Genomic DNA, 26821 nt, shown 5'->3' with positions numbered 1-26821 from the left:
TATATATATATATATATATATATATATATATATATATCCTTCCTACAAGTATCAAAATGAATTCAGAAATATTTACATTCATGGTATTGGAGACTCTACATGAACGAAGTGCCAAATGGTGAACCAACTTTGTATAACATGGCCATTCTCCTATGATGTAGTATATATCCATTCTAAAAAAGAGTTTAAGAAATGTTAATTATTTTTCCATAGTAGGGAAAAATTAATTGGTGAACAGAGTGTAAAATTTAACATGGATATAGATAAATAACTGCTACAATTATCAACTAACTTTCAGATTGGTTTAGCAATAAATAGTATTTATTCATGAGTCTGGGGATGTAGCTTAGTATACTAGTATACTTAGTATACTAGAACACTTGTTCTCAGACTCTGGGTTTAATATATCACAGAGAGGGAGAGAGGGAAAGACAGAGAGAGAGAGAAAGAGAGACGGAGAGAGAGAGAGAGACAGAGACAGAGACAGAGACAGAGACAGAGACAGAGAGAGAGAGACAGAGAGAGAGAGAATTTAAGTTACAAAAAGAAACCAACAAGAAATACTTTATTTCTGAGCTGACCATGATTGTTGACTTGGAAATCAACTTTTAAAACATTAAGATTTAATATACAAAGAATTCTGTTTGATACTTCTGCAGTATATTTGCTATATAATGACAATTCATTCTTCAAACTAAATAATTTTCAGAAGCCTCATTTTTTTCTTGTTTCCAGCACATAGCTTCACTTTTTGGATACATCGAAGAATCGAGGTCTAATGTAATCCTTATACATAGAATAGAGAACACCTAGAAAGAGAAAGATGTCGTCAATAGAATGCCCATGGGATATAGACAGTACAGTCTTCCCACTTGTATTTTTCTGGAATTAGCTCACAATTTAAAAAATAAAACAAACAGAATCTTCTCTTACTGTGTTTTGCTTGGATCATACAAACAGCCCCAAAAGTAAATAAATCAACAAAAACTTCTTAGTTCTGTAAGAACAGTATCACTCTGAGTTTATGCTGTTAACTACCTGAAGTCTGAGTTTTAAAATATTGGTGAAATGTTAGGAAAGTGAGCAACTTTGACTGGATATTGAGATTACAAACAACAGTCATCAGTTCAGCAAACATTTATTCAATGTTTCTTTGTGCTTAGTACCAGGAAAATGAAAGTGAACAAATCGAATCCCTCTTCTAGGGGTTTACAAACGAGAGGATAAATTAGTTATGAGGGTAGGCGGATGTTGTCTGTGACTTGCACTAAGTCCTAGGGCAGAGCTGCTAAAGAGAAGCACAGGGGAGATGAGCTGAGAGCAGAGGGGACATTTCTGTGTTAGTAAATGGAGCCAGATTTAAACTATGACTGATTCCCACTTCCTGTCCCCAGTCCAAAGCTCCAGCTGTCGTTGTCTAAACCAGATCCTTCGCTTTTCTTCTCAGTTATTTCTGAGACTGCTTGTCACTATTTTCATAGAGTTCACAGAGGATAAAAGGTCGTTAAGTTACTCTCGTTTCTCCAAGTCATGCCAAATTGAGGCAGACGTCTGCATAATTTCCTAATGAGACAGTATTGTAACTAAAGTTATGACAGTCTAAAATTCAAGCCCCCCCCCAAAATAAAATAAAATTCAAGCCCAAAATTTTAAAACATGGAATTATTGTAGTATCTATGGAAATAATATTCTCAGATCCAGAAGGAATTCTAGGTCTCATTACCTTATTTGACTTACTAGACACAGATAATTCTTACCTCCTGTCTACCTCCTATCCGTTGCCGTTCCCTGAAGTTATGATCTCACCTTTTTTCCTGTCTCATTTATACCTGTTGCTTCTCTGGTAAGCAAGTTAGATTTCTGAGTGTGAGGCCCATGTATTTATTATTGTACTTATGGCATTTCTGCATCACATATGTAGGTAATACTCAAACTTTTAAATTATACGTAAATTATATGTTAAGCATGTTCTGAAGTACCAATCAATTTTTTTTTCTTTTTTAATTTTTTGAGACAAGGTCTTGCTTTGTAGTTCAGGTGGGTCTAGAGCTTGAGGTGGTTCTCCTGCCTCAGCCTCCCAAGTGCTAGAATTATAGGCATTTGTCACCTACCTGCCCACCTGAAGTACACATTCATTTTTAAACAATAAAATGCTATGGTCAGTTTTTTATATTAGTAACACTCTTCTTTTACATTTATTTTTATTTTGTTTTGAGACTTAATTTTGCTGGCCTTCCATTTGTGGTCGCAAGCAATTCTGCTGCCTTATCCTCCAAAGTCACTTGGACTGGGCTGGGGATAAGCTCAGTGGCACAGCATCTGCCTGGTATATGTGAGGTTGTGAGTTCAGTTCCCAGTACCAAAAAACAAAACAAAATGAGACAAAGTAGCTGGAACTACAGGCCTGGGCAGCTGTGCCTGGCTAGCTTTTTTATTTTTATGGCATAATATTTTCTTTCCATATCCCCATGGATCTCCTATGCATAGAATGTGAGTAATTTGGAGATATCTTCCATGGGGATTTCAATCAATATAGTGACTAAGAATTCAGGCCAGGAGATTGCCTGTGTGAGCATGAATAAATGACTTTTCCTCTTTAAGCCTCAGTTACCTTATCTGTGAAAAGGTCTAACTGCAGTTGCCTCGGAGGATAGAGTTGTGTTGTGCAATGAAGACTTGGTCTGGACTGGGGATGTAGCTCAGAGGTAGAGCACTTTCCCACACCCACAAGGACCTAGGTTCAATCCACAGCATCACAATTAAATGAATAAATAAGGGGATTTAGCTCAGTGGCATAAGCACCTGCCTGGCAAGCATGAGGTCGTGAGTTTGATGCCCGGTACCAAAAAAAGGCAAAACTTTCCATCTGTACAAAACAAAAACTTAGGGATCATATTTGACCCTTTCCCTTCACTTGTCCAGGCATTTGGTAACCAAATCTTCAGTGTTCCTGGAACTTGTCTCTTCTCTATTTCTACTTCCACTGCCTTTGTTTAGATCTAACTCATAGTTTCAGTGGTTTTTACTGTCTTTGTTTTCTTTTCCTTTGTAAGACACTTTTAAGCATTTTGCTTTGTTTTGTTTTTTAAGATATGGTCCTGCTTAGTAGTCAGGCTGGCCTTGAACTCCCTACGTAGCCTAGGCTGACCTTCTACGAGGGGCAGGCTTCCTGCCTGTGCTCTGAGTGCTGGGATTACGGGCTGTGCACCCCCACACCTAGCTGTTCTAGAATTTTCTTTTTTACTTCATATTCCATGAAATGAAATATGTGGAGAAAATGCACATAAAACTTGAATGACAAGATTAACAATTAATTGTGGAGTGAACACATAAAATGACTCAGGGCATTTTAGAAGCCTTCTAGGTTTCCTTGGCTGATCATAGCCCCCTTGCCTTTCCACAGTTAGCCTCTCTCTGGGTCTAGGATAATTCTTTTCTTCCTTGTCTTTGTAGTTTGACCATCCGTTTACTCAACAGCTTTACATTGCCTGTTGAGACCTTTCTGCAGAGTAGGCACCACTTTAAATTACCAGTCTGATGGGCACCATCATGCCTTTCACACTGCTGTTTATCTGCTGCCTGAGCTCACGGTTGCTGGTCGGCAGCCAGGTCCACATCTGCAGGTGTTTCTGAATTTTTCTCAGCTTCAAGAGGTCCTGGACTTGCTGTGGTCCAGCTCCATGATATCTCCCAAGAAGGGAAAAAAGAGGACTCAGTCAGGTTTCTTTCTGCCTTTTTGGGTTTCAGCTTGTCATTGAAAATTCCGGTTTATCTTTCTTTTCCAAAGATCCGTGTGAAGCAGATATGAGGCACACACCTGTGATCCCGGCATTCTGGGCAGCTGGGGCAGGAGGATGGCAAGTTTGAACCCTGCCTGGGCATTGTAGTGATTTAGGGAGACCTGTCTCAAATGCCAGATCTTTGGCATTAGCTGTCGTGAGTGTCTTAGAGCACTCTGAACTCCGGGCAAGGTAAACACGCACACACGCCTGATCGGGACACGGGGGGTACAGTGCTCGGAAAAGAAAGACAGGAGAGACACCTTTACTGTCTGCACCGCGTTACACTGCACTGCACGCACAATCTTTATTTTAGGATTCATATATAGTAAACCCGATCAGTTCACAGAGCCCAGATAATTAAGTAGTGAAAAGGCATTCTTTGTGGCAAGCTACAACGTGACAGACTACAATGTTTATTTTAAAGCTATCTAAGTGAAGTAAATAATCACAACCAGTTTTCATAACTTCTCTAGCCCAGGAAGAAATTCATTAGCTCAAGAATGTTGTTAATTTGTCTGCTGTTAGTGTCACAAAGGGTGGCCAGGCACTTCCTCAAGACTTTTGCAAAACAAAGCCAGCTCACAGTATGGATTCCAGAGGGTGAGGGGCTCACTGAGAACAGGCATTCCTATTCTACCTCCTTCTCGCATACCAGGGCGGCTATTGTAAATTGCAGGTTAGAGGGGGTTGGGCCTACAAAGTGACACCTCATCCCCCACAATTAGCTAATTGATTGTGGCGTCCCTAACATTGAAAGTGGTGGGCACCATGTAGGCGGAAAGCAAAGTCTGACTTGAATCCTCACTGCAGAGATCTGTGGCCCCGGGACCAATTCCTAGATTTGAATCACTTCGCAGACTTAGGTGAGGAAGAAGCCAGTCCCCTAAAGGAAAGACACTGTTACATAGGCTTCAACTCCTAAAATATTTTGGTACAAAATACATACATTTTCATGTACACATGCACTGTATATTCTTTTCTAGTCTTTCCTAAAGGGACCTGCAATCAACTTCCAGGGTACCTATGTACCAAAGAACATAATATAATCAAATTTGTGGGGAATTCTTGAATTTTGATTCTGAATTGACACTGAGTCCTACTTGGGTAGAATTAGTGTGCTGTGCCAGTCAATCTAGGGATCCATAAAGTCAGGAGGTCAGTGATATTTTGCATAGACAAACTCAGCCTGTTAAAATTTTCATACTGGGGTAAGGCTTATTATAATAAAGCCAGTGGATGCCACTCAGCTCAGTAGGAATCAGCCTTGCTCAAAGATGGATGAACAGACCTTGTATCTTCTTTTAGGGGAGAATCTGAGTTTTTTTTAATTACGTAAGGGTGGCTGGGTTTGCTCTTGTTTACTTGGAAGCTAAGTGTGACTAAAAGAGGCTGCCAAGTGGGCAAGGGCTGGACAGCGGTGTGTACTGTGCCAACTGAGCTAAGCCACAACTACACTTTCCAGAATTCCTATCCCTTTATTCCCCAGTCAGTGCACAAGAGGTATTTTAAGGTGATTTAAAGACAGAAGTGAAGCGCTAGTCAAACTTTTTATGCTTGAAAGGCACCATTGCGGCACATTTTTATGTATCTGTTAGCCTGTCTAGTTGGCATGAGCAGCAATCAAGGGCCACTGAAGCACCTCTGAATTTCCTCCTTCACTTTCTCTGACTTGGACATGGCCGGGCTCATGTTCAGCCCCAGGAGGAATGATACTGTCTTTTTCTGTACATCACTCTCATCAGTGAATTCAGAGGCCAGGAGCTGGTTTCAAAAGCATAGGGGCTAGGGCTGGGGATTTAGCTCAGCGGCATAAGCCCCTGCCTTGAAAGCAGGTAGTCGTGAGTTCGATCCCTGGTCCTGATAAAAATGAAAAAGACAAAAAAAAAAAAGCACAGGGGCTTTCTGGGTCTGTGGTTGCAGCCGGGGAGGCTCTGTCACAGGCCTCTCTTCGCACTGCAGGCAGGGTCTCCTAGAGAGAGAGCCTGAGTAGCAGCAGATGCTCCTCCACCTCAGGCTGTGGAGCTTTCAACAAAGGAGGAGAGTCTGAGGAGCCGGGAAACAAAGCTTGGCAGGAGAGGGGAGCCAGAGAAGTGCCAGGGAAGTTACGGGTAACAATAAACTTGTGAACTCATCCAGCATGGCGGCAGAAGGGCCTCGCTGCTCCAGGGGACACAGTTTTCACAGTACTGCCATGTATGGGCAGAGACACTCAAGGGCCATATTTATGACTAACTGTGTGACAGGGTTATTTTTGTTTCTGTTCTATGGAAAATATGAAGCATCCTACAAAGGGTTTTAAATGTAAGTTTTTCCACCCACGCTGTTGATTGCTAGTTGTAATAGTCTGATCATGACTGAATAAATAATGTCTTTTTAAGAGTGTACGATGTAAAGTTAGTTTATTCTGAAGCCATATTGGTAAACTTGTGTTACATTGTGAACATATGAAATTTATTTACAACTATTTAGTGAGAAATCATTGTCTTCAGAAGCTTCGGTATAGTTGAAGTAGCAGTTGTGACCTTCTGTGTCCCTCATCGTTGGATGGTTCACCCAAACACAGTTACAGAATTATTTAGTTATAGAAATGATTGTTGTTACATTCTATGCAATATTTAAATTTAATAATGGTACCAGATAAAATGGTAAATGAGAGTGAAGCTTGTGGTATCACTTCATTATCATGTGTAACCAATAAATGACTTCTCTTAAAAATTAAACCCACCATGCCAGGTGTGATGGTAACACCTGTAATCCCAGCACTTGGGAGGTTGAGGCAGGAGGATCACTGCAAGTTTGAGGCCAGCCTGGGCTACACGGTGAGTTTAAGGCCAGTCAGAACTACAAGGCAAAACCCTGTCACAAAAACAAAAACCCACCAGAGTTCTGGTCTGTCATGTGTGTTCTAACTCACCCTTGCTGGCTCTTGATTTTCCTTGCTTCTCCCTGTGTATATCCATCTTTCCTTCCTACTTGCTTGCCTGACCACTTTAGCTGTCATTCCAGAGTCATAAGCGAGAGCCTCCTAATGCCTAACTCCAAAGACTGATTTTAAATTCTTTTCTGATATTACTATGAGTACTTCTGTTTCTCTCATTAAACACTGATGATTCACCTGCCATAACAAGCTATGGAGAGTTCCACTAATATGCCATGCTCCTGCGCCTTTGCTTTTTTCTTTCCTAAAATCCTGACCTCTGCGTAGGTGATAATTCCTCCATCCTCCTGGTTCATCACACAGCTAACGTTCTTGAGGAGCCTTCCTGACCTCCAGGCCTAGTTAACACCCTCGTCCTATTGGTGCTTCCGTACTACTTACGAGGCAGCTTCAATGACTTCACTTTTGGCTCTCCCTGCCTAAGGAATCTAAAATATGTGGGACTGGAAACTGACATTCTCTTACGACACTCTCACCTTTATTTCTCTGGACCAGCACAGTATCTAGCACATAGGAAATATGCATCACAGGTTTGCTGAATGATGAGAATGAGAACTGTAACTTTGGGGGAAGGTTTCTTGTTTTTGGTTCAATACATAAATGTCACAACTCATAGGATTAAGACACATAATTACCTTATAACCTCAGTACACAAGCCCACACCCATCGTTCTGTGCTCTTTCAATGACTCAGGCAATCTGCACAGCCTGAAGGGAGACCATTACACTGGGACTTGTGCTCATTAATGCAGATTTTAAAATTTAGAGAATTTATATCCCCAAATAGATTTCTTTTTAGGTTTATCTAATCAAATAGCTAGTAGATTTAGCCTTGGTGTAACACTAATCAACTACAGAGATTTTACTCCTGTTCTTTAAATCTGACTGTGGAGATCTTACTTGCTTTGTGAATTAATTTTAAAAGATTTGGAAAAAATGATCTGGGCATGATGGTGTACACATGTAATCCTAGGCTGAGGCAAAAGCATTCTAAATTCAATCTCAGCATAGGCAATTTAGGAACTTAGTGTGAGAGCCTGTTTTAAAAGACTTTTTTTTTTTTTTGTCTTTTTCCTTTTTATTGGTACCGGGGATTGAACTCACAACTGCCTGCTTGCAAAGCAGGCACTTTTGCCACTGAGCTAAATCCCCAGCCCCCTTAAAATAAGTTTAAAAATGGCTGAGGATTAGTTCAGTGCCAAGCCCGGGTTTAACCCCCAGTACCACCAACCAACCAAACAACCAAACAAACACAGTTTCACCCATGGCTCAACTTTGTAATAAAATGAAAACAAGGCTGTTGAGATTTGTGGTCTCTGAAAATGTCCTTCTTCCTAGTTAAACCACATTAATAACTGTATCTGCTGTTCAGTGGGCTGGGAAGCGTCATCACTGCACTTACAGATTTACAGTTGTATAGGGTAGGAACTGTTTATCTTTTATTCAGTACTGAGGATACCAACATATTCCTCCAGTTCTCTACTGGTGGTTTTGTTAGTTTTTATAAGGTTTTATTAGCTTAAGATGCTGAGAAATTAAGCCCACAATTGGGCAGCAATACCAGCCAAGTAAACATCGTTTTTCTTACCCCTCCCCATTGTATCATTTGAACACAATATTCATCTTCTATAAATGAACAGAATACATAAAACTACCCTGAAGACAGCTGAACATGAGATCCGCACGGAGACGTTTACCTAGAGTCACAGCTCCTACAACAAATCCTTGGGCAGCAACTCGCATGTGAAGAAGGTGAACGGACATTTTCTCATCTCTTCTGTACTTTAACTTGTAAAGACCGTAGGACACCACAGTGACAAAACCTGCTAACCCTGTGAATTTTAAAAGTATATATCACATAAACAGCAAGCAAGAATTCTCGAGAGCCTAGAGAATTAACAGAAAGACTGTCTAAGGAATGAACAGTTTGAAAATAAATAGGCAAGATGCAGATTGAGTATCTGTATCCAAAATGCTTAGGACCAGAAGTGTTATGGATTCCATAATTTTTCAGTGTTAGAATATTTGGTGTCCTGAGGATGAGACCCTCAACACAAAATTCATTTGTGCTTCATATACACTTTACTCACACTGGCTGAAGGTAACATTAGTTAATATTTTTATTTATTTTATTTCATCATTGCAATAGACATTTATTTAAAGTAATACATCTGCATTTTTTGGTAGTACTAGGAGTTGAACTCAGGGCCTTGCACGTGCTAGACAAATGTCCTACCATATTCTACCATTGAGCTAAACTCCCAGTTCACAAATAATTCTTTTTTTTATTTAAAGAAAAAAGAAAACTGAAAAAAAAGGTAGAGATAATAATAATTTTGAAGAAAATATTAACACTAAGAAATTACTAGTTGATAAGTTACATATTGTTCTATTAGAAATATTCAGGTTACAAAATCAAAGCATAAAAGGTAGACAGATACTCAAACATTCACAGTGCTACTGCAAATAATTCTTAAATTATATATTTTAGGTTTCACTGATATCATAAAAATATACCTTGGGGGCAGTGGCACCCACAAATTTTAACTACATAATTCCCTATCTGCTTCCTTTTCTTTCTGTTTTATTTTCTGAATACTCTTTTCTAGATGTGCTTCAAGGTGAATTATCCTCCTTAAATTTTGCCCTCTGTGGGTCTTTTTTGTCATTGTTCTGGGAATTGGACTCACAACCTCATGCTTGGCAAGCCAATGCTGTGCCACTGAGCAATATTTCCAGCCCCCCATCTTTTTTTTGAGACAGGGTTTCACTATGCACTTCAGGCTGGCCTTGAACTCACTTCATAGCTGAAGCTCGCCTCAGACTTTTCAGCAATCCTTCTTCCGCCTCAGCCTCTGAGTGCTGGGATTATAGGTGTGCACCAGCAAGCTCAGCCTCTCCTTGGCATTTTAGGCAGGATCGGATGCATCATTGCCAGGCCAGGGTTCTCTTCCTTCAAAGTGCCTGTTACAAAGATTTTCAGAAAGCCTTTTTGTGGCTTCTTTTGCATCTTCCTCCTAGTATATTGTATCATCTCACATTAATCCTAGCTTATGAATCTTATAGCATTTCAATATTGCTATTTTTTATTAGCGTGTGCTTATAGTAACTATGTTTGTTTTGGGGACCTGGTATGTGTACGTAACATATTACAATCATTTTCAGTTCCTTCACCCCTCTGTCCCCTATTCCTTCCCCCAGTCTCCTTCCTCATTTCCAAAAACTCTACCTTCTTCTTTTCTACCATTTCTTCTTTGTTTTATTAATACATTTATTTATATGCTAGATTTCTCATGTAAGAGAAACCATGTGATATTTATTTTGTATCTCACTTAATATTGAGTTCCAATAATTTTCCTGCAAATGACACAATTTTATTTTTCTTTATGGCTAAATAATAGTGCATTATGTATAATTACCACATTTTCTTTATCCATTCATCTGTTGATAGGCATGCAGGCTGTTTCTAGAGTTTAGATATTGTGAATTGGGCTGATATAAATATGAGTATGCATGTATTACTATAGTAGAATATTCTTTGGGAAGACTATATCCAGAAGATGTATACTTGGGTCAAATGATATTTCTATACTTTAGTATTTTGAGGAATGTCCCTATGGATTTTTCACAGTGGCTGTACTAGTTTACATTCCCACCAGAAATGTAGGATTGCTCCCCCTGCGTCTTTGCTGGCATTTGTTGCTTTCTTGACAATAGCCATTCTGACTGGAGTAAGAATCTCACTGGTTCTTATGGTACTTGAGATCAGACCCAGGGGTGCTCCATTTAGCTATGTACACTTTTTAAATTTTTTATTTTAAGACAGTGTCTTTTTTTCCCTTGATATCCTGATACAAGTTAAGACAGTGTCTTGCCAAGACAATCACCTAAATTGCTCAAGCTAGGCTTGAACTCATAGTCCTCCTGTCTCAGCCTCCCAGAGTGTTGGGTTTATAGGTGTGTGCCATCACGCCCAGCTTCAGTGTTATTTTGTTTTGCTTTTCCCATTGGCTGAACATAATGAATGTTTTTCATGCACTTATTGGCTATTTGTGTTTCCACTTTCGAGAAGCATCTATTTGATTCATCTGCCACTTTTTTGATTGGTTGATTTGGTTTTTGAGTTCCTTATACACCCTAGATACTAGTCCTCTATGAGAAGAGTAGTTGGCACCATTTTTGTTTCCCCTTCTGAGGATAGTCTTTTCATTCTGTTGTTTCCTTTGCTGTGCAGAAGCTTTTTAATTTTTAACTCTTCATATTATTTCCTGTGCTATTTGAGTTCTGTTCAGGAACTTCTTGTCTATACTTATGGCTTTTCCTTATGTTATCTTCCTGCGTTTTGAACGTTTCTGTTTTCATTTATAGGTCTTTGACTTACTTTTGTTTGATTTTAATACAGGGTGAGAGAGATCTACTTTTAATCTTCTACATATAGATATCCAGTTTCCCAGAACCATTTGTTAAAGAGGCCAACTTTTTTCCAACTATGTTTTTGGTTCTTGGTCAAAAAATCAGATCACTGAAGGAAGATGAGGCTGTTTTTATGTCTTTTGTTCTGTTTTACTGGTCTAAATGTCTATTTTGTGCTGGTATCATGCTGGTTTGGTTACTATATCTTTGTAGTATAACTTGAAATCTGGAATCGTGATGCTTCCCACTTGGCTCTTTATGCTGAGGATTGCTTTGGCTATTCTGGTTCTTTTCTATTTCCATATAAAATTTAGGGATTTTTTTCCTCTATGAAGAACTTTATGAAGAATATTATTGACATTAAACCCACGATCACTTTTGGTAACATAGCTATCAAAACAATATTAATTCTACCTCTGCAGGAATGGAAATGTCCTTCTGTTTTCTAAAGTCCTCTTCAATTTATTTCTTTAGAATTCTGAATTTTCATTCTAGAGTTTTTCACCTCCTTGATTAGGTTTTTTCCTAGGTATTAACTTTTTTGCAGCCTTTTTTGCAGCCATTGTGAATGGGATTGTTTCCCTAATATTTTTCTCAGTGGGTTCATTATAGGTATACAGGCATACTATTGATTTTTGTGTGCTGATTTTATATACTGGGTAATATTATTTTTTGAACACCATCTACCACCTACCATTTGGACCTGATATGTACGTGGTAGGCAAGCACTCTACTGCTGAGCCAAGCACTCTACTGCTGAGCGACATACTCAAACCTTTTTAAATTTTATTTTGAGACATGGTCTCACCAAGTTGCCCAGGCTGGTCTTGAACTTGTGATCCTCTTTTCTTTCTTTTTTTCTTTTCTTTTTTTTTTTTTTTGTCTTTTTCCTTTTTATTGGTACCAGGGATTGAACTCACAACTGGCTGCTTGCAAGGCAGGCGCTTACACCACTGAGCTAAATCCCCAGGCCCCGAACTTGTGATCCTGTTGCCTTAACCTCCTGAATAGCTAGGGTTACAGGCACATGCTTGCAAGAAATAACCAAAAGAAAAGAAAATGATACAAAATGTGTTCATTGCTATATTGTGTCTGAGGCACAAGCTAAACAACTAACATGGTAAGAAACCCCATATAAGGGGTTATGCAACTCCATTCTGTCACAGGATATCCTGTAGCTACTGTTAAAAGAACTATTTAATGATACATATCCAATTTTAACATTATTTTCTAGCAAAAACTTAGCCTTCTTCCCATAATCAAGTCAAGGTTCTGTGCTTAATTAAATCAGTCTGTTTCTTTTGGAGATTAAAGTCAGAACATGTACTGGTTTCATATTATGTTTCTGTTGTTTGTATAAAATTGAATTTTGCTAAAAGCACTTCCATCTTTCTACTTTAATCAACCCAATGTTTCTGGAAAAACAATTTAATATACAACAGGCACAGTGTTAATTTCTGTTCATAACAAGAATCTGCTCAAATGGCAATCAAGTACTTATATTGTTTTCCTGGTTAAAAATGGTAAGGAAAATAAGTCATTAAATAATTTGCTTCCATTTCTCATGGGTGCTCTTACAAGTCTTAATCAAATTAAGTGAAACTTCTCTTTTTTTAAGTGAAAGTTTTAAGCAGAATATTGTTGAAAAAACAATTGGTTTTTTTTTGAGATAGAAATAATGATACACAAATTTGCTGCATTTATAGTGATAATGGAAGCACATGACTCATAGATACTGTGAAGGTGTTATGGAACTGATATACTCACACCTATATAAGTCAGATCTGGGTAACTTATTTAAGTTCTTAGATGAAATGAGCATAAGGAAAGGAGCATAGCTGCATTATACAATAACAATGCTCAGGACAACCTAAGCATTCATAGAACAAGAAAGAGAAAGCTCAGATTTTAAAACACAATATTGGTGTTTAATATTTTTCCATTACTGGGATCAAGCCCAGGTACTCATGCATGATAGGTAAGCACTCTAGCACGGAGCTACATCAGCTCATTTTTATCTTTTTCCTTTTTATCAGTACCAGGGATCAAACTCATGACTGCCTGCTTGTAAGGCAGGCGCTTATGCCGCTGAGCTAAATCCCCAGCCCTATCAGCTCATTTTTAAAAACCCAACTACATGTAGTACATGTTGAAAAATGTAAATGTACCCTAAATATGTGTGAGAGAGGAGAAAGGACTACAGGTTTAATCATAATGCTACTTCTTTATTTTAGTCAGCAATCAGAAAGAAAGAACAAGTGACCCTCCAAAGTTCAAGCTCTCAAGTGGACAGGGAAGCCCAAGCTTCCCATCAGAGCTTTGCTCTGAGTTGACTCCCAGGTCTTTCAATTCTGGGCCTCTCGCTTCCAGTGGCACAGAACTTTAGAAGTTTTTAATGGTGCTCAATAGTAATGGAAGATACAGAAAAATCTATAAATAGCAGACATAAGATCTTGAAGGTCAGAGTTACTTACAGGACAAAGAGACAGATATTTTAAATACCTAATAATAAACTGTTGCTGAAACTGAGTCATGACAGAAAAGCTTAAGTGTACTCAATCCATTTCATTCCAACTGATAATTTTAGGTAGATGTCTGATGAAATGGATAAAACAGAATAAACTTTGATGCATTAATGAATGGCGGGTAACATTTGGGAAGGACATATCGTGTATCAGAAACTACTCTGAAAACCTGACTCATATTAATACTTAGAGGTGGTTAACTTCAATTATCTAAAAAGTTAAATAATACAGAACATTTCAATCCTTAAAAGATCTAGTGTAAGGCATTATTGAGTCATTACACTTTCCAGTATTCAGTTGAGGCTTATACTTACCTACAGGGACGAAGGGGGAGTCTCTGGATTTCCTGATCAGTCGGGATAATTGGCCTTCGTCCTCATGTGCTGGCCACTGGCTATCAGAAGACATTTTTCTCTCTAGTAACACTACAAGAGCAATGTGACTGCTGTGAATCATTCAGAAGAACCCACTTACCCTCTCCCAATATACCGCTGCTTGTGTGTTCCTCTGTCTTCATTTGCTTGGCATGCCTTGTCTGTTCAACTGAAATAAACAGTTGTCTTCACACAGAGTTCATCCCCCTCAGGTCTCACTATCTAGTCCAGGATGGCCTCAAACTTATGGTTGTCCTGCCTCAGCCTCAGCCTCAGCCTCTAGAGTGCTGGGATTATAGCTATGCACCTCCACACCTGGAAAAGTCATCTCATTTTGAGGGTAAGGAATATTAGAGAAAAATGTACACACACAGAATCTGACAATCTGATACCATAGAGTAAAAATTAACAGAAATCATAATTCTGTGAGTCAATATCCTTTTACTCACAGCATTTGACATCATTGGGAACCTCAAGAATTTTTCTCCAAACACTAAAAACACAGCTCCTTTTACCATGGCAGTGTCAACACAGCACAAATACCTCCAGATTCACAGGTGATAAAAGAACACTCACTCCAGTTCTACAGAAAGTGCAGACCATTGTAAGGTCGCTTAGATTATTTACCAAGCACCTGTGGTGTGCCAGGCAGTGAGCAGGGCAGTGAGAGATACTCTTCTTCATCTAAGATGAGTGGAGACACTTTGGGGAGCAACCACAGTTACAACAGGTTTAGCAGCAGCTCAGTCTGTTACTGTGCAATCTACTGTGTTCACCCCTAAGCTCAAATACAGTGGGCTCATCCTATGAGCCCAATTTCATCAGAGGGCCTGAGGAGATAGCTCAGTGGTGGAGCATTGCTTGCTTAGCGTGCTGGAGGTCCTGGGAGAGGGAGAGAGGGAAGGAGACAGAGAGAGAATCACAAAATACAATCCCATAAGAAGTGGCAGAAGCACAATACCTTCACCTGCGGAAGCACTATGCCCTATCACCTCTTCCGTCTCCTGGTCTCCTGATGTTCTTTGAGAAAGAGGCTGTGGATAGAACAGGTATTGTGAGGCCACCCCGCATTTCCCTGATGATAGAAAAGCTGAGAGCCCCACCCCCAAGGGAGTGGCCAACTGGTACTGGTCAAGATCTCCACTACTCCTGCTAAAAACTCAAGAGAGCAGCAGCTGGCCACTACCTTGCACTGTGGAACACAACAGTTATAATCATGAAGGCTGGAGGGGGATTTATTTACTTAAGTCTGTCTACATCGGGAAGCTCTCAGCATCCCTCTGTGACTGTAAGTCTTGATGTTTGATATCTGGGCTCGAAGTCCAAGGGAGATGACACAGGATCTTTGCTCTGAATTTGGCTGAAGAAAAGGGCAGGAAATAGGTATCCAAGGTCAAGATTGTCAATATATATATATATATATATATATATATATATATATATATATATATATATATATATAATATATGTATATAATTTCATATTACATTTATTTTTATTGAGGCTCGGTTATATTTTGTAAAGGGAAGCAGCTCTAATAACTTTTTTAGGCTGTGGACCAGGTGCAGTGGCACACATCTGTAGACCTAGCACTCAGGAGGCTGAGGCAGGAGAATAGCCACAAGTTCAAGGCTGGCCTGGGCTACATAGTGAGCTCAAGGCCTGCCTGAACTATATAGAGAAACCTTGTCTCAAAAAAAACAAAACCAAAAACACCTCTCCTCCAAAACCTCCAAATACAAAAAAACTAAAAATGTTTTCAGGTCCAATTTTCGTTAGGTCTGTTTTCTCTTTTCCTAAACTGTGTGGTGCAGATTTTTGGGTTTTTCAATATGTACCTTTTTTGAAGTATCCTAGATTTCCCCTACAAAAGATTCAGTCTTACAAGTCTGGCATCTAAATCCCAGAGTGAGTCAGTCAGATCTTTCCCTGAAGGATGAGAAAGCTGGTGAGGCCACAGAAGGAGATGTGTTAGTTTATGCTGTAAACCATTCCGAGTTGTTAAAATCCCCCAAACAGCCGGTCCTGTTTCCTTCTTTCTGTTTCTTGGTTCTGCTTGCTCTATGCTGACTGTACTGGTAGACTGGTTTCCCCTCCGTGAGTTGCAGCCCTTCCTGGGCTACATCCTTCCAGGCTCAATCACACAGAAAGGGAGAGAGTTCCGGGCCCAGTGTTCCCGGCAAAGTCCTCAGCTTCCCTTGGCACAGCGTTCATCTCAGGGCTTGCTTCTGAACAAAGTGGGATGCAGGGTTGGCCTAGGGTGGATTCCCCACCCAGTATACTTTTAAGAATCTGCACAGTCAGAATCTTCCTGGACTGCAATCCTGGAACACAAGTGAATGAAGATAGAAGAGTGTGTAATCTCTATATACTGAAAGAAGCTAAATGGATTCTTTTGCATGACTCATGGCAACCACATTGACCTATTGACACTAGAGAGTAAACTGTGTTCAGATAGCCAGTGGTCAGCAGATGGGGATGAAGGTCAATCACCTTGAGTGATGTCTGTCCCTACAGGTAAGCAGAGGGGCATCTGGGCACCTGGTCCTCATACCTGCAGCTCCTGCTGGTGCTCAAGCCTGTGGAACATCACTGTGGATTCAACCAATCGGAGGCAGGACAGGAAAGTGCTGGGGATTCTGCTCCCTGTGCCGGACCTGAGGGCCATGCAGCATGGAGGTGGTCTTCGGTGGGTGTGGACTTGGGGTTGTGGGTGGGGGTGAGGGTGGGGGTGCTGTGGCCTCAGAAATTAGCAAGAATGATGGGCCAAGTGTGTTGGAAGAGAGAGGAATTATTTTGAGAGGGATTAATGGCAATGTGTCTTTAATTGTAACAATCTTTAAAATTTAATCATTCAGCATATTTTTATTACACCTCATCATCCAAGCTGGCCTTAAACTTGCCATCCTCCTGCATCAGCCTCCCTGTAAATGTTTATACCCCTCTCTCTTAGTTATTTTTCTCATTGCTGACACAAAATACCCAGCCCCCAAAGTTAAAAGGAGAAAGGTTTATTTCAGCTCACAGTTTGTTTTGGTTTTAGCTGATAGCTGACTCTGAGGCAGGGCAGCATAGCAGAGGGGCACCACAGAGGAAAAAGAGCTGATGGTGTGGCAGGCAGGAAGCAACAGGCGGTAAGCATCCAGCAATGGCACTAAGCCCCCTTCTTTCTGTCCTTTTATATTTTATACAGACCACCAACCTATTGATTGATGTGACCTATATGCAGGGTGGGACTTCTGTTATCCATAACCTTAATTCCACTATCATATCCTTAACCTACTTTTAAACATCCTAGTCCAGCCATCTTCAAAACCTCATTTATGACCATGAAGGTTTGAGGGGACATCTAGACACAAACCATAACACCCCCAATCTTGTCTAGAATCCAATCAAGATCACATACTGCATTTAGTTATTATAGCTCTCATCTGAAATATTGCATTAATTGTCAGTGTCTTTCATAACCCTGAATATCTGCCAACACAGGCCATTTATTTAGCAGAAAGTCTCTCAGTTTAGTTTTTTCCTGATGTATGTTTTCTCATTACCCTTGAAGTTATGTATTTTGGGCAGCAGACCACAAACACGTTGTAATTTCTTGGTATATAATTATCAGAAGGCAAAAAAAAATTATCAGAAGGCACATAAATCACTTTCTCTTGTCCTCTGATTCATTGTTGTTCTCAAATATTTGCCAACTGGCTGGCTCCTCTGTAGAGTAAATACTCTCACACATAACCAGATTCAAGCTAGTGTCTGTCATCACTGGACACAAGTTGGGAAGTGTTCCTCTCCTGGCTTGTTATCTGTTAACTGGCAGACTGCTGCCTTGATCATGTGGATTACAACGATGTCTGATGTAAAGTTACTATCTTTCATTCTGTAATCAATAAGTACATTGCTAATACATGTTATTCAAATGTCCTGTTATTTATCACACTTTACCCTATTAATTTCAGTGTCCATTAATATTTTTTGCTTGAATCAGCTAATTCTGTTTGCCAAATGATTTTTATGAATGAATCATTTATTGTACATTAATTTTTGGAGATTCTCTTTAAAATATCTTTCCCTTTTCTTTATGTCGTTATTCACTTACATATACCAGTTTGGGTGCTTGGATTCCCATTTTGTTTGATCTGTTATTATGATTACTTATTTTGATGAGCAAATTGCTTTAGACTTGGTGAGTGGGAGGCTTTGAAAACTGCTTTCTCTGCCTTAACGATACACGCTCAGGAGAACTGGAACTTTAAGCTCCAGCCTAGGTTACTTAGACTCTGTCTCAAAATTTAAATAAATAAATAAATAAATAAATAAATAAATAAATAAAGGGGCTGGGGTTGTAGCTCAGTGCAAAGGCACTGGATTCAATCCCCAATACTGGAAATAAAAAGTCATGTAATTGGTTTTGTATGTACTTTTCTACATTTTGTTTTTGTCTCCCTCAGCCATGTTTTCAACATTCATCTGTGTCGATCAACATAGTTGATCTCAGTTACTATGTGATATTCCCTGAGTTTGTTTATGCATTTGTCTATCAGTGGCAAATGCACTGGTCTGAATGTTTCATTATTATAAACATCATATTTCAGGGAATATCCTCAAGCGTATCACTGTCTGTTAATGTATAAAAGTCTCACTTTGGGAGGGGTTTCAGAGGGTGTTTATTTGCTTGTTTGTGATATTGGGGATAGCACCACACGTGCTGTATCACTTAGTTACATTCCTAGCCTTTCTTGTTTTTAAAATTTTGAGAGAGGATATTGCTAAATGTCTAAGCTGACCTCAAATTTGGGATCCTCCTTCCTCAGTCTGCGTAGCTGAGCTACAGGATTGTACCATCAGGCCCAATCAGAATTCTTTTAAAACCACAACTCATGGTAAGAAGTACATTTGATATCAAGTTCATACAGTTCATACATGAAATAAATTTAACAAAATAATACTTGTACTTATTATACCTATTTCCTATTCTTTTGCATTTTCTTCTATTTAAATTTTTTTTTTTGGTCTTTTTCCTTTTTATCGGTACCGGGGTCAAACTCATGACTGCCTGCTTGCAAGGCAGGTGCTTATGCCGCTGAGCTAAATCTCCAGCCCCTTCTATTTAATTTTTATAAAATCCTGGACAAGGCCACTAAGTTAATTTCATGAGTTAGGAATGGATTAAGAAGATGCTCTAACTCTAACTTGGCCAGGCATATGATACATGCCTATAATCCCAGCACTTAGGAGGCTGAGGCAGGAGAATCACTGTGAGTTCAAGGCCAGCCTGAACTGCATACCAAGACCTTATCTATAAAAAAAAAACCTAGAAGTAGATATTTTGGACCAAAGAGTATGTGGTATTTTTCTTTCTCTTTCCTTTTTTCTTTCCTTTTTTTGTTTTCTGATTTTGCCCCTTCTTTTTATTTTATTTTATTTTATTTTTATTTAAGGAGAAAAGAAAAGAAAGAAAAAAAACAGTGAAGGGGTACAAGTTATACAGATTTACAGAAGAAAAAAATGCGCAGTAGGAAATCACTAGTCAATGGATTACATATTGCCATCTTAGAAATAATTGTTCAAGTCACAAAATTAAAGCTTGTAGAGTGGACATTCCAACAATGATACTGCAAACAGTTCTGTTCAATGATCCAATAAAACTCAGTGATATCATTTTCTATCTTATACACTTAAATATACATGCAGTTATATAGTTTAGAGCACTTTCTTTTCCTCTCTTTTGTACAGTGACTATTACACATTTTGGGTTTCATTGCTCCCACGGTTCTTATTGCTTTTTTGGAAGAGAGTAAAACCAAATGTGACATAACAGAACAGAATCGGTCAAGTCAAAAGGGTGGACATAATAGATAATATAAAAGCATAATACAAGGTGATCAACAATGGTTACCATAATGCCTCCCGCTATTTCTAATAGAATTGCCTATATCATTAGTTGTAATACAATTGAACAAAACAGTAAAGAATAAAACCGACAAAACCAAAACTTTGGAGATATTGTAGGTCTTCAAAAGTAGATAAAAGTCAACGAGAATGGGCGTTATAATGAATCTCATTATCTTCTCAGCTGATGCCTAAACTTTCGAACCTGATACTATCCAGCAAAACAGAATAGAGGAACCTCAGTCAAAAACAAGATGGTGAGAGTAATACAGGGCTTCAAATCGAGATAATAGAAAGTCAAAGTGGGTTACTATATTATATCCTGCTATATTTTCCCCTTTAATTAAATGGATAAAAATAAAAAAGTAAATAATGGAGGAGTGGAGATTGAGAAAAAAGAGGGCATAACAGCGAAACAGGGCAGATCAAAACATAACCATTTAAGCAGAATAGTGTTTCACCACCAGATATTTCCGACCCAAAAGTAGTTACCATATTGACTTCCTCCCTGAAGTCCTTGAGTACAACTTCATATACTGTAGCATTAAGTATATCAAAACAATGTAAAACCATTTAAGAGAATGACAGCATTATAGAGTATTTAGAATCGACTAACAGAAAATGAACAATGGTCTCTGTATAATCTCCTTGTCTTTAAAAGGTTTTTGCTTATACTATCGTACATAACAAAATCCAATAAGATACAACCTGTTTAGACCATTGGAGACAGAAGAACAAAAGCTAGATGAGACTTCAAAACAAGATGGTACTAAATCAGCATTACCTATTAAGATGTCATTTTCTCCAAAATAGCTGTTCCTATCATCCAATCTTCTCTGTCTCATTTCTGTTAAGCTCTTTTTCTGTCAGTAGCTGTCAGTTTGTCTTCTTCATTTTGTTCTCTGCTCCATTCATTGTGGCCTCCCCGCCACTATTTCTGGGTTCTTTGTATTTTTCTTTTTTTAGAATATCCTGCAATACTTTCTGTAGGGTTGAATTGGTGGTTGCAAATTCCCCCAGTTCCTCCTTATCCTGGAGGCACCTCGTTTTTCCATCAATTTCCAGGGACAGTTGTGCAGGATATCTCAATCTTGGCTGGAGATTATTATCTTTCAAAGCTTGAATTATTTCCCCCACGCTCTTCGTGATTTGATGGTTTGTGCAGAGAAATCTGCTGTAATTCTGATGGGTGTTCCCTTGTAAGTGGTCTGTTTCTTGTCTCTTACAGCTTTTAATATTCTGTTCTTGTATTGAATTTCTGGAATTTTTATTATTATATGCCTGGGTGTTGCTCTGTTTGGGTTGTAGGTGGCTGGGGTCCTGTATGCCTCATACATCTGAGTATCTTTACCTTTTGCTAAATTAGGAAAATTCTCCTGGATTATTTCTGTGAGTAGCTTTTGTAGTTCACTTGTTTGTGTCCCTACTTCTTCTTTTATGTTCTTAATCCTTAAGTTATGGCTCCTCTTATCATCTTCTTGTCTTTGTATTATTGCTGTTTGTTTCTTTGTTATTTTTAAGAAGTTTTTCATTTCATTCTCCCATATTTCAAGTCTGCCCTCCAGTTCAGATAGTCTGTCCTTAGTTTCTTTCACGCTGTTATGCCAGTCTTGGATAGACTTCTTAATTTCTTGATAGTCCCTTTGAACCTGCTTCACATACTCAATGCTTTCTCTGTTTTCTCCATCAAGCAATTCTCCCCTCTTTTTCTGTTCTTCCATTCCACCATCTGTTTTTTCCTGGGTGGTGCTTAGCATTTCTCTAACTATTCTGCATACTTCTAGCTTCAGGTCGTTGATAACTTCATTCCTGAATTGGTCTATGAGGCTCTCTATATGGCGCTTAATGTATATTGGTGCGGTGTCCACTATTGCCTGTTTCTCAGGATTGGGGGCCGAGGAGCCTTTTTTGTTGCTTCCCTTCCCCATATTTTCTGTTCCTTATAAAATGCAAGCTTACATAGGAGGCCCGGCTTCCCTGCCTGTCAGCCGCAGCCTGATCAAATTGCGCTGGCTAGTTGTTCCCGCCCACCGCTGCACACCAGGGAGTCGCGGAGGAGGCAGCCTACGCGGGAGTCAGTTGCTCCTCCAGGCCACGGTCAGGCTCTGGGATCTGGGTTAGGCCAGCCTAGGGAGTCCGCCAGCAGCGTCACTCAGGCCAGGCACCTTTCACCAATCCCGTCCGAGAGAGGAATGTGTGGCTGGAGTTGCCACCGCGCCCTGCTCTTACAGGACTGCCTGAGCCCAGAAAAACCTCCTCTGGAGTCAAACTGTGGTAGGGGGTCAGTTTCTCACTCACCTCGCCACCAGTCAGTTTTCGTGTACACCTCCTTGTCCGTCCTGTTTTCGACTCCGTTCGCAGACTCCCGTTCCCAGAGCTTCTGCGCGTCTCTCCTTGCCGAGCCGCTGTGGAGGCAGCCAGCCACCGGGCGGCGGGAAACCCAAATCGCAGTTTCCAATGGCGCGGGGTCGAGCCTCTACACCCAGTCTTTTCTGTTCCTATTTTAGCGCCAGGACTGTATTCTAAGTTGGTTTCTCTCAGCCCAGTTCGTTCCTGAGTCAGCAGAGCATATCTCTACTGGTTCGTGTCTCCTTAGTCTGCTTCATTCCTGGCCTCTGAGCCGAGCCTTTCAGAGAGCCTCCGGTAGTTGCTGTTGTCTGTCCGCCATGTTCTCCCGGAGTCCCTTGTTTTCTGATTTTGTTTTGTGGTGTTGAGGAACAAACCCAGAGCCTTGAACATGCTAGGAGAGGGGCTTTTTTCTTTTTCTGGGCTGCAGCTTGAGCCAGAAGTCCTGCATGCCAGGCAGATACTTTACCCCTGAGCTATATCCCCAGCCCAGTAGGCACGTTTTTACCTATAGTTGATCTTGTCAGTTGATCTCCAAAGTGACTGTGTCAATTTTATACTGTGTGCAAGTACTAGTTTCTACATATTTACCAACACTTAGAAAGCTGAGATTTTTAGGTTATCAGTAGTGCAAATATGTAAAACAATCTTGAGTTTGATTTATATTTTCCAAATTAGTGGAAATGTGGAGTAGGGTTTTATAAGAAGCACTGGTCATTTGAACTTTTGGGAATCACCTGTGCTATTTGCGCATTTTTCTGTTGGGTTATTTATCTTCTTTATTATTATCGGTTTGCAGGAGTCTATTGCAGATACTAGACACCAGTATTTTTCATTTACACATGTTACATTTATACAGGTCTCAGTCTGTAATTCACATTTTAACACTGTTTAAGACGCCTTAGAGGTAGACTTTTTGTTGTAGCTCATTTTTCTTATAGTACTGCGGATCAAACCCTTGCTTTGTTTCTTCTAGGAAGAAGGAAGCTGCTGCCTTGGCACATTCTCCATCTGTGCGTACTGCGCACAAGCCGTGTGTGTCTTACCTAACTGAACCAGTGTTAGTAAGACTTGGAGGTTTGTTTGTTTGTTTATGCTTCATTCCCTGGTAGTGTTTGAGACTGAACCCCGGACACATCCCTCATCACAGAGCCACCCTGTAAGCCCAGAAAGACTGCAGGGATTTTGTGCTGTGGTATCACTGCCAGAAAGATTGTAGTGTCAGAAATAAAGGGCACACAGGTTCACGTCAGATGCCCATGTTAACAGTTGTAGATGCCTTTCTGGGGTGGGGGCGGTCGGCCTTTTCTCTGAAGCATCCTCCTAACTGTTCCCTGAACATCCTCTCCCAGATAGATGTCTGTGCGGTTTGCTCTCCTACTTTAGTCAGATTCGTACTTCTGAATCATTTGGCGAGCTCTTTCTTCGGCAATCCTTATCTCTACTTTTAGCTCTTGGTGCTCTTTATTTTGCCCTTAAAATTAAAAAAAAAAAAAATAGAATGTGTCACTTTCAGACATACTGGCTTGTTTATTTGTCTCTCCCATGCAAGGGAAGTTCCCTGAGAACAGAAACTTTGTATGTCTTGGTCATTGCTGTATCCTGGTGCCTGACATATAGCAGATCCTCAAGAAATAATATATTTGTTAAATGAGGAAGCAAACATAAGCAAGGCAGAGTGTTCCATGGGATTTGGAACTGAAAGTGTTCCACCCGCTTAGACTTAAGAATTATCTACCAGTCTAGACCAGGTGGTGGCACTGTTCCATCATGCAGGGAGACTTTCCTGATAGTAAAACTGTGTTCTAAATCACAGCCCTAAGGTTGGGGGTCATAAAACAGACAAATGGCAAGGCATGATGGCTTGTACCTGTAATCTCAGCCATTCGGGAGGCTGAGGCAGGAAGATTCCAATTTGAGGCCAGTCTGGGCAACTTAGTGAGGCCCTAAAAAATAAGGAGTGTGGTTCAGTCACCAAGACTGCTCCCACAGGAAGAGTGGGTTTTCAGTGTGGCGGGAAAATGATGATCTCAACTTACCTAATGGGTAAAGGGCAAAGGAATAAATGAGTGGTGGGGAGGTGCAGTGAGTGCAGATCACTTATTCAGCAATTTTGATTTCAAGTTTCTAGATAAAGAAGGGGAAGCCAACTCTGAGACAGAGACCGGAGCTTTATTAGGATGCAATATACAAAGTGCATATATAAAAATAATACATTTTTGAAACACGTCCTGTATAACCTGGTCTTTGCTAGTACCAAGTACACAGAGATTAGATAATATCCTATGCTGAGAAGCTAGCAATTTAGTGGGAGAAGGAAGCACAAAAATGATAATCACTGCGAGGGGCTGTCCTTATTTGTGTTTGTACAGTAGCCCCAGCCTGTACTGGGCACAAAGCAGGGTCTCAGTAAATATATATGAGATGAGTTAAAAGTTCTTGAGCAGATTAAGAAGTGTTTGGGTAGCAGCCAGAATGTAGGACTAACTAAAGCTGCCTAGAGCAGCCAGGCAGTGATCATAGCAATGAGTATGTAAGGAAACCTTAAAGAATAGGAGTTTTCCAAGTAAAGAAGAGGAAGGACAGCAAGAGGTCATTCCAGGCAGCTGTTTTAGAGAAAAGAAAAGCATGATAGAAAATAGTTGGAAATAGATGGGTGGAAAACATAGAAGGAATCGTACCTAGGATTTTCTTTTCTTTCTTTTCTTTTCTTTTTTTTTTTTTTTTTTTTTTTTGTGGTACTGGGATCGAACTCACAACCTTATGCTTGCCAAGCAGGCACTTAGGCCACTGAGCTAAATTCCTGGCTCCTAGGATTTTCTATATGATCCAACAGAGGTATAGGAGATGTATTTTTTAAAAGGCACTTGAGATTCTTTAAGGAAAGAATTTCTGCATGTCATTAATGGTACCTACCATTACAATCCTTGTAACTTTCTTTTCTTTTGTATAAAACCATTCACATATCCAGCAAAAACACTACCAGTGTAGTGATTGTAAATGTAACATGGCCTAAAAAGAAGTACAATTAAGCCAGGCCTGATGGTGCCGTCTGTAATTCCAGAGCTGGAAAGACTGAGGCAGGAGGATTGCTGTGAGTTCAAGAGCAATGTGGACTAAAATAATGAGCTCAAGGCCAGCGTGAATTGCGTAGCAAGACTTTGTCTAAAAATAAAAACAAAAACAAAAAAACGTAAAATCAATTGGTGGAAGAAATAAGTGTCCTAGCCAGCCCCAAATTCTTTATAGATAGCATCACATTCTTTATCAGGGTAGACAATGTGATTTATCCCTTGTACTTACAGTCATTTATACCTTATGAAATATCTTAACATTTAATTTATGTTTTCCTTTGGCTAATTTGCCTCCTTAGCTTCTACTTTGTATAGTTTAGCTAGTCCTAATTCTGAGAAAAATCAGTCTTTAATACCCAAGTTGTTATAACTTTTTATTTGTTCCTAATAACTTGATTTGTCCTATTATTTTGATATGATATGATTTCCAGTCTAGAGAAATAAACAATCACATTGCAAAAGAAATCAGTCAATTATCTTAGTGTTATTTGGATTTATTTCCCAACAAATGTATCATTTTACCATGGACCAAATATTGTTAGTGAGACAGATGAAGACAAGAAGCCAGACTTTTGAAAACTCAGCATTTCATAGACTTTTGTGATCATAACAAAATTTCGTTAGTTTATAATCAGAAAGGCAATCCAGTGAGTATCATTTTCAGTGTTAACTGTCCACTGCCCATTGGTAGAACAGTATAGTGTAGCAGTTTTCCATTGTCAGCTAACTGTAGTACCGGACATCTTAAAGACATTTAATCAGGAACATGAACTCTTAAGGCACATAGTGTCTTAGATTATAAGTCCCCTCTATTCTGGCCCTGAATCAAGGCTGGCAGCTTCCTGATGCAGTTGGTTTCAAGCAGGAGCCTAAAGAGATGTCTTTCTATGGTCTGTTGGCCATTTCAGAACTTGGATAATGAAATGGTCAATTCATTAGAAAGAAACACCTCTCCCTCACTGGTGAGCAGCTGTGAGCATGGCAGGCTCCAGCAGCCCAGGATGGGAGCCACCGGCGTTTACTGGGGCCCACGCCATGCTGGTACCTGGAGTGCCAGGAAACCAAGCAACCCCTCTCCCCTTGCCTGTTTTGTTTTGTTGAACTTCAATTGTACATGAAAATATGGAGAGCTAATTTGAAGAGAATGAGAGACTCTACAACAGCTATTAGTGACTTCCCTATTGTCTGGTTCTGAAGACCTAAAATGCCTTCCTCATTCTGTTCGGATCAGTTTCATACTATATTGTTTTGTATGAATTCTCTGTATGCAAAGACACCGACAACTACTTGGAAGAAAACAGACAATATGATAGACAGTGAAGATCTCAGGTCATCTAGCTTTGAAATTTATATCTCTTACATTGCTTTCCTATGTCCTACTGTGTTCTGTTTAATTTTACCCCCTTTAAAATAAAAATATAAAAAAGTTCCCTCTATTATCATCTATAATTGAGGTTTTTCACAGTATCTGTAAA

The 26821-nt window shown here is 39.6% G+C and overlaps 1 protein-coding gene and 1 non-coding gene across 2 annotated transcripts; one reads left to right on the top strand and one right to left on the bottom strand.

Moving 5' to 3' along the window:
• Nucleotides 1-744: 744 nt before the first annotated feature.
• Higd1c (HIG1 hypoxia inducible domain family member 1C) lies at nucleotides 745-14065 on the bottom strand. Its single transcript, XM_005006471.1, has 3 exons — nucleotides 13972-14065; nucleotides 8417-8551; nucleotides 745-809 (listed from the first exon to the last, which is right to left on the bottom strand). Exons 1-3 carry the CDS (start codon nucleotides 14063-14065, stop codon nucleotides 745-747), a joined length of 294 nt encoding a protein of 97 aa, XP_005006528.1.
• A 12095-nt stretch (nucleotides 14066-26160) lies between these two features.
• LOC111753308 (small nucleolar RNA SNORA2/SNORA34 family) lies at nucleotides 26161-26297 on the top strand. The gene has a single exon (XR_002788127.1). It is a non-coding gene; the product is annotated as a small nucleolar RNA SNORA2/SNORA34 family (small nucleolar RNA).
• Nucleotides 26298-26821: the final 524 nt, after the last annotated feature.

The sequence above is a fragment of the Cavia porcellus genome, unplaced genomic scaffold, assembly GCF_034190915.1.
Source record: "Cavia porcellus strain 051 isolate PalLab524CR breed Dunkin Hartley unplaced genomic scaffold, mCavPor4.1 scaffold_8, whole genome shotgun sequence".
NCBI classification, from domain to species: Eukaryota; Metazoa; Chordata; class Mammalia; order Rodentia; family Caviidae; genus Cavia; species Cavia porcellus.
This window is presented reverse-complemented; position numbering and strand designations above follow the sequence as displayed.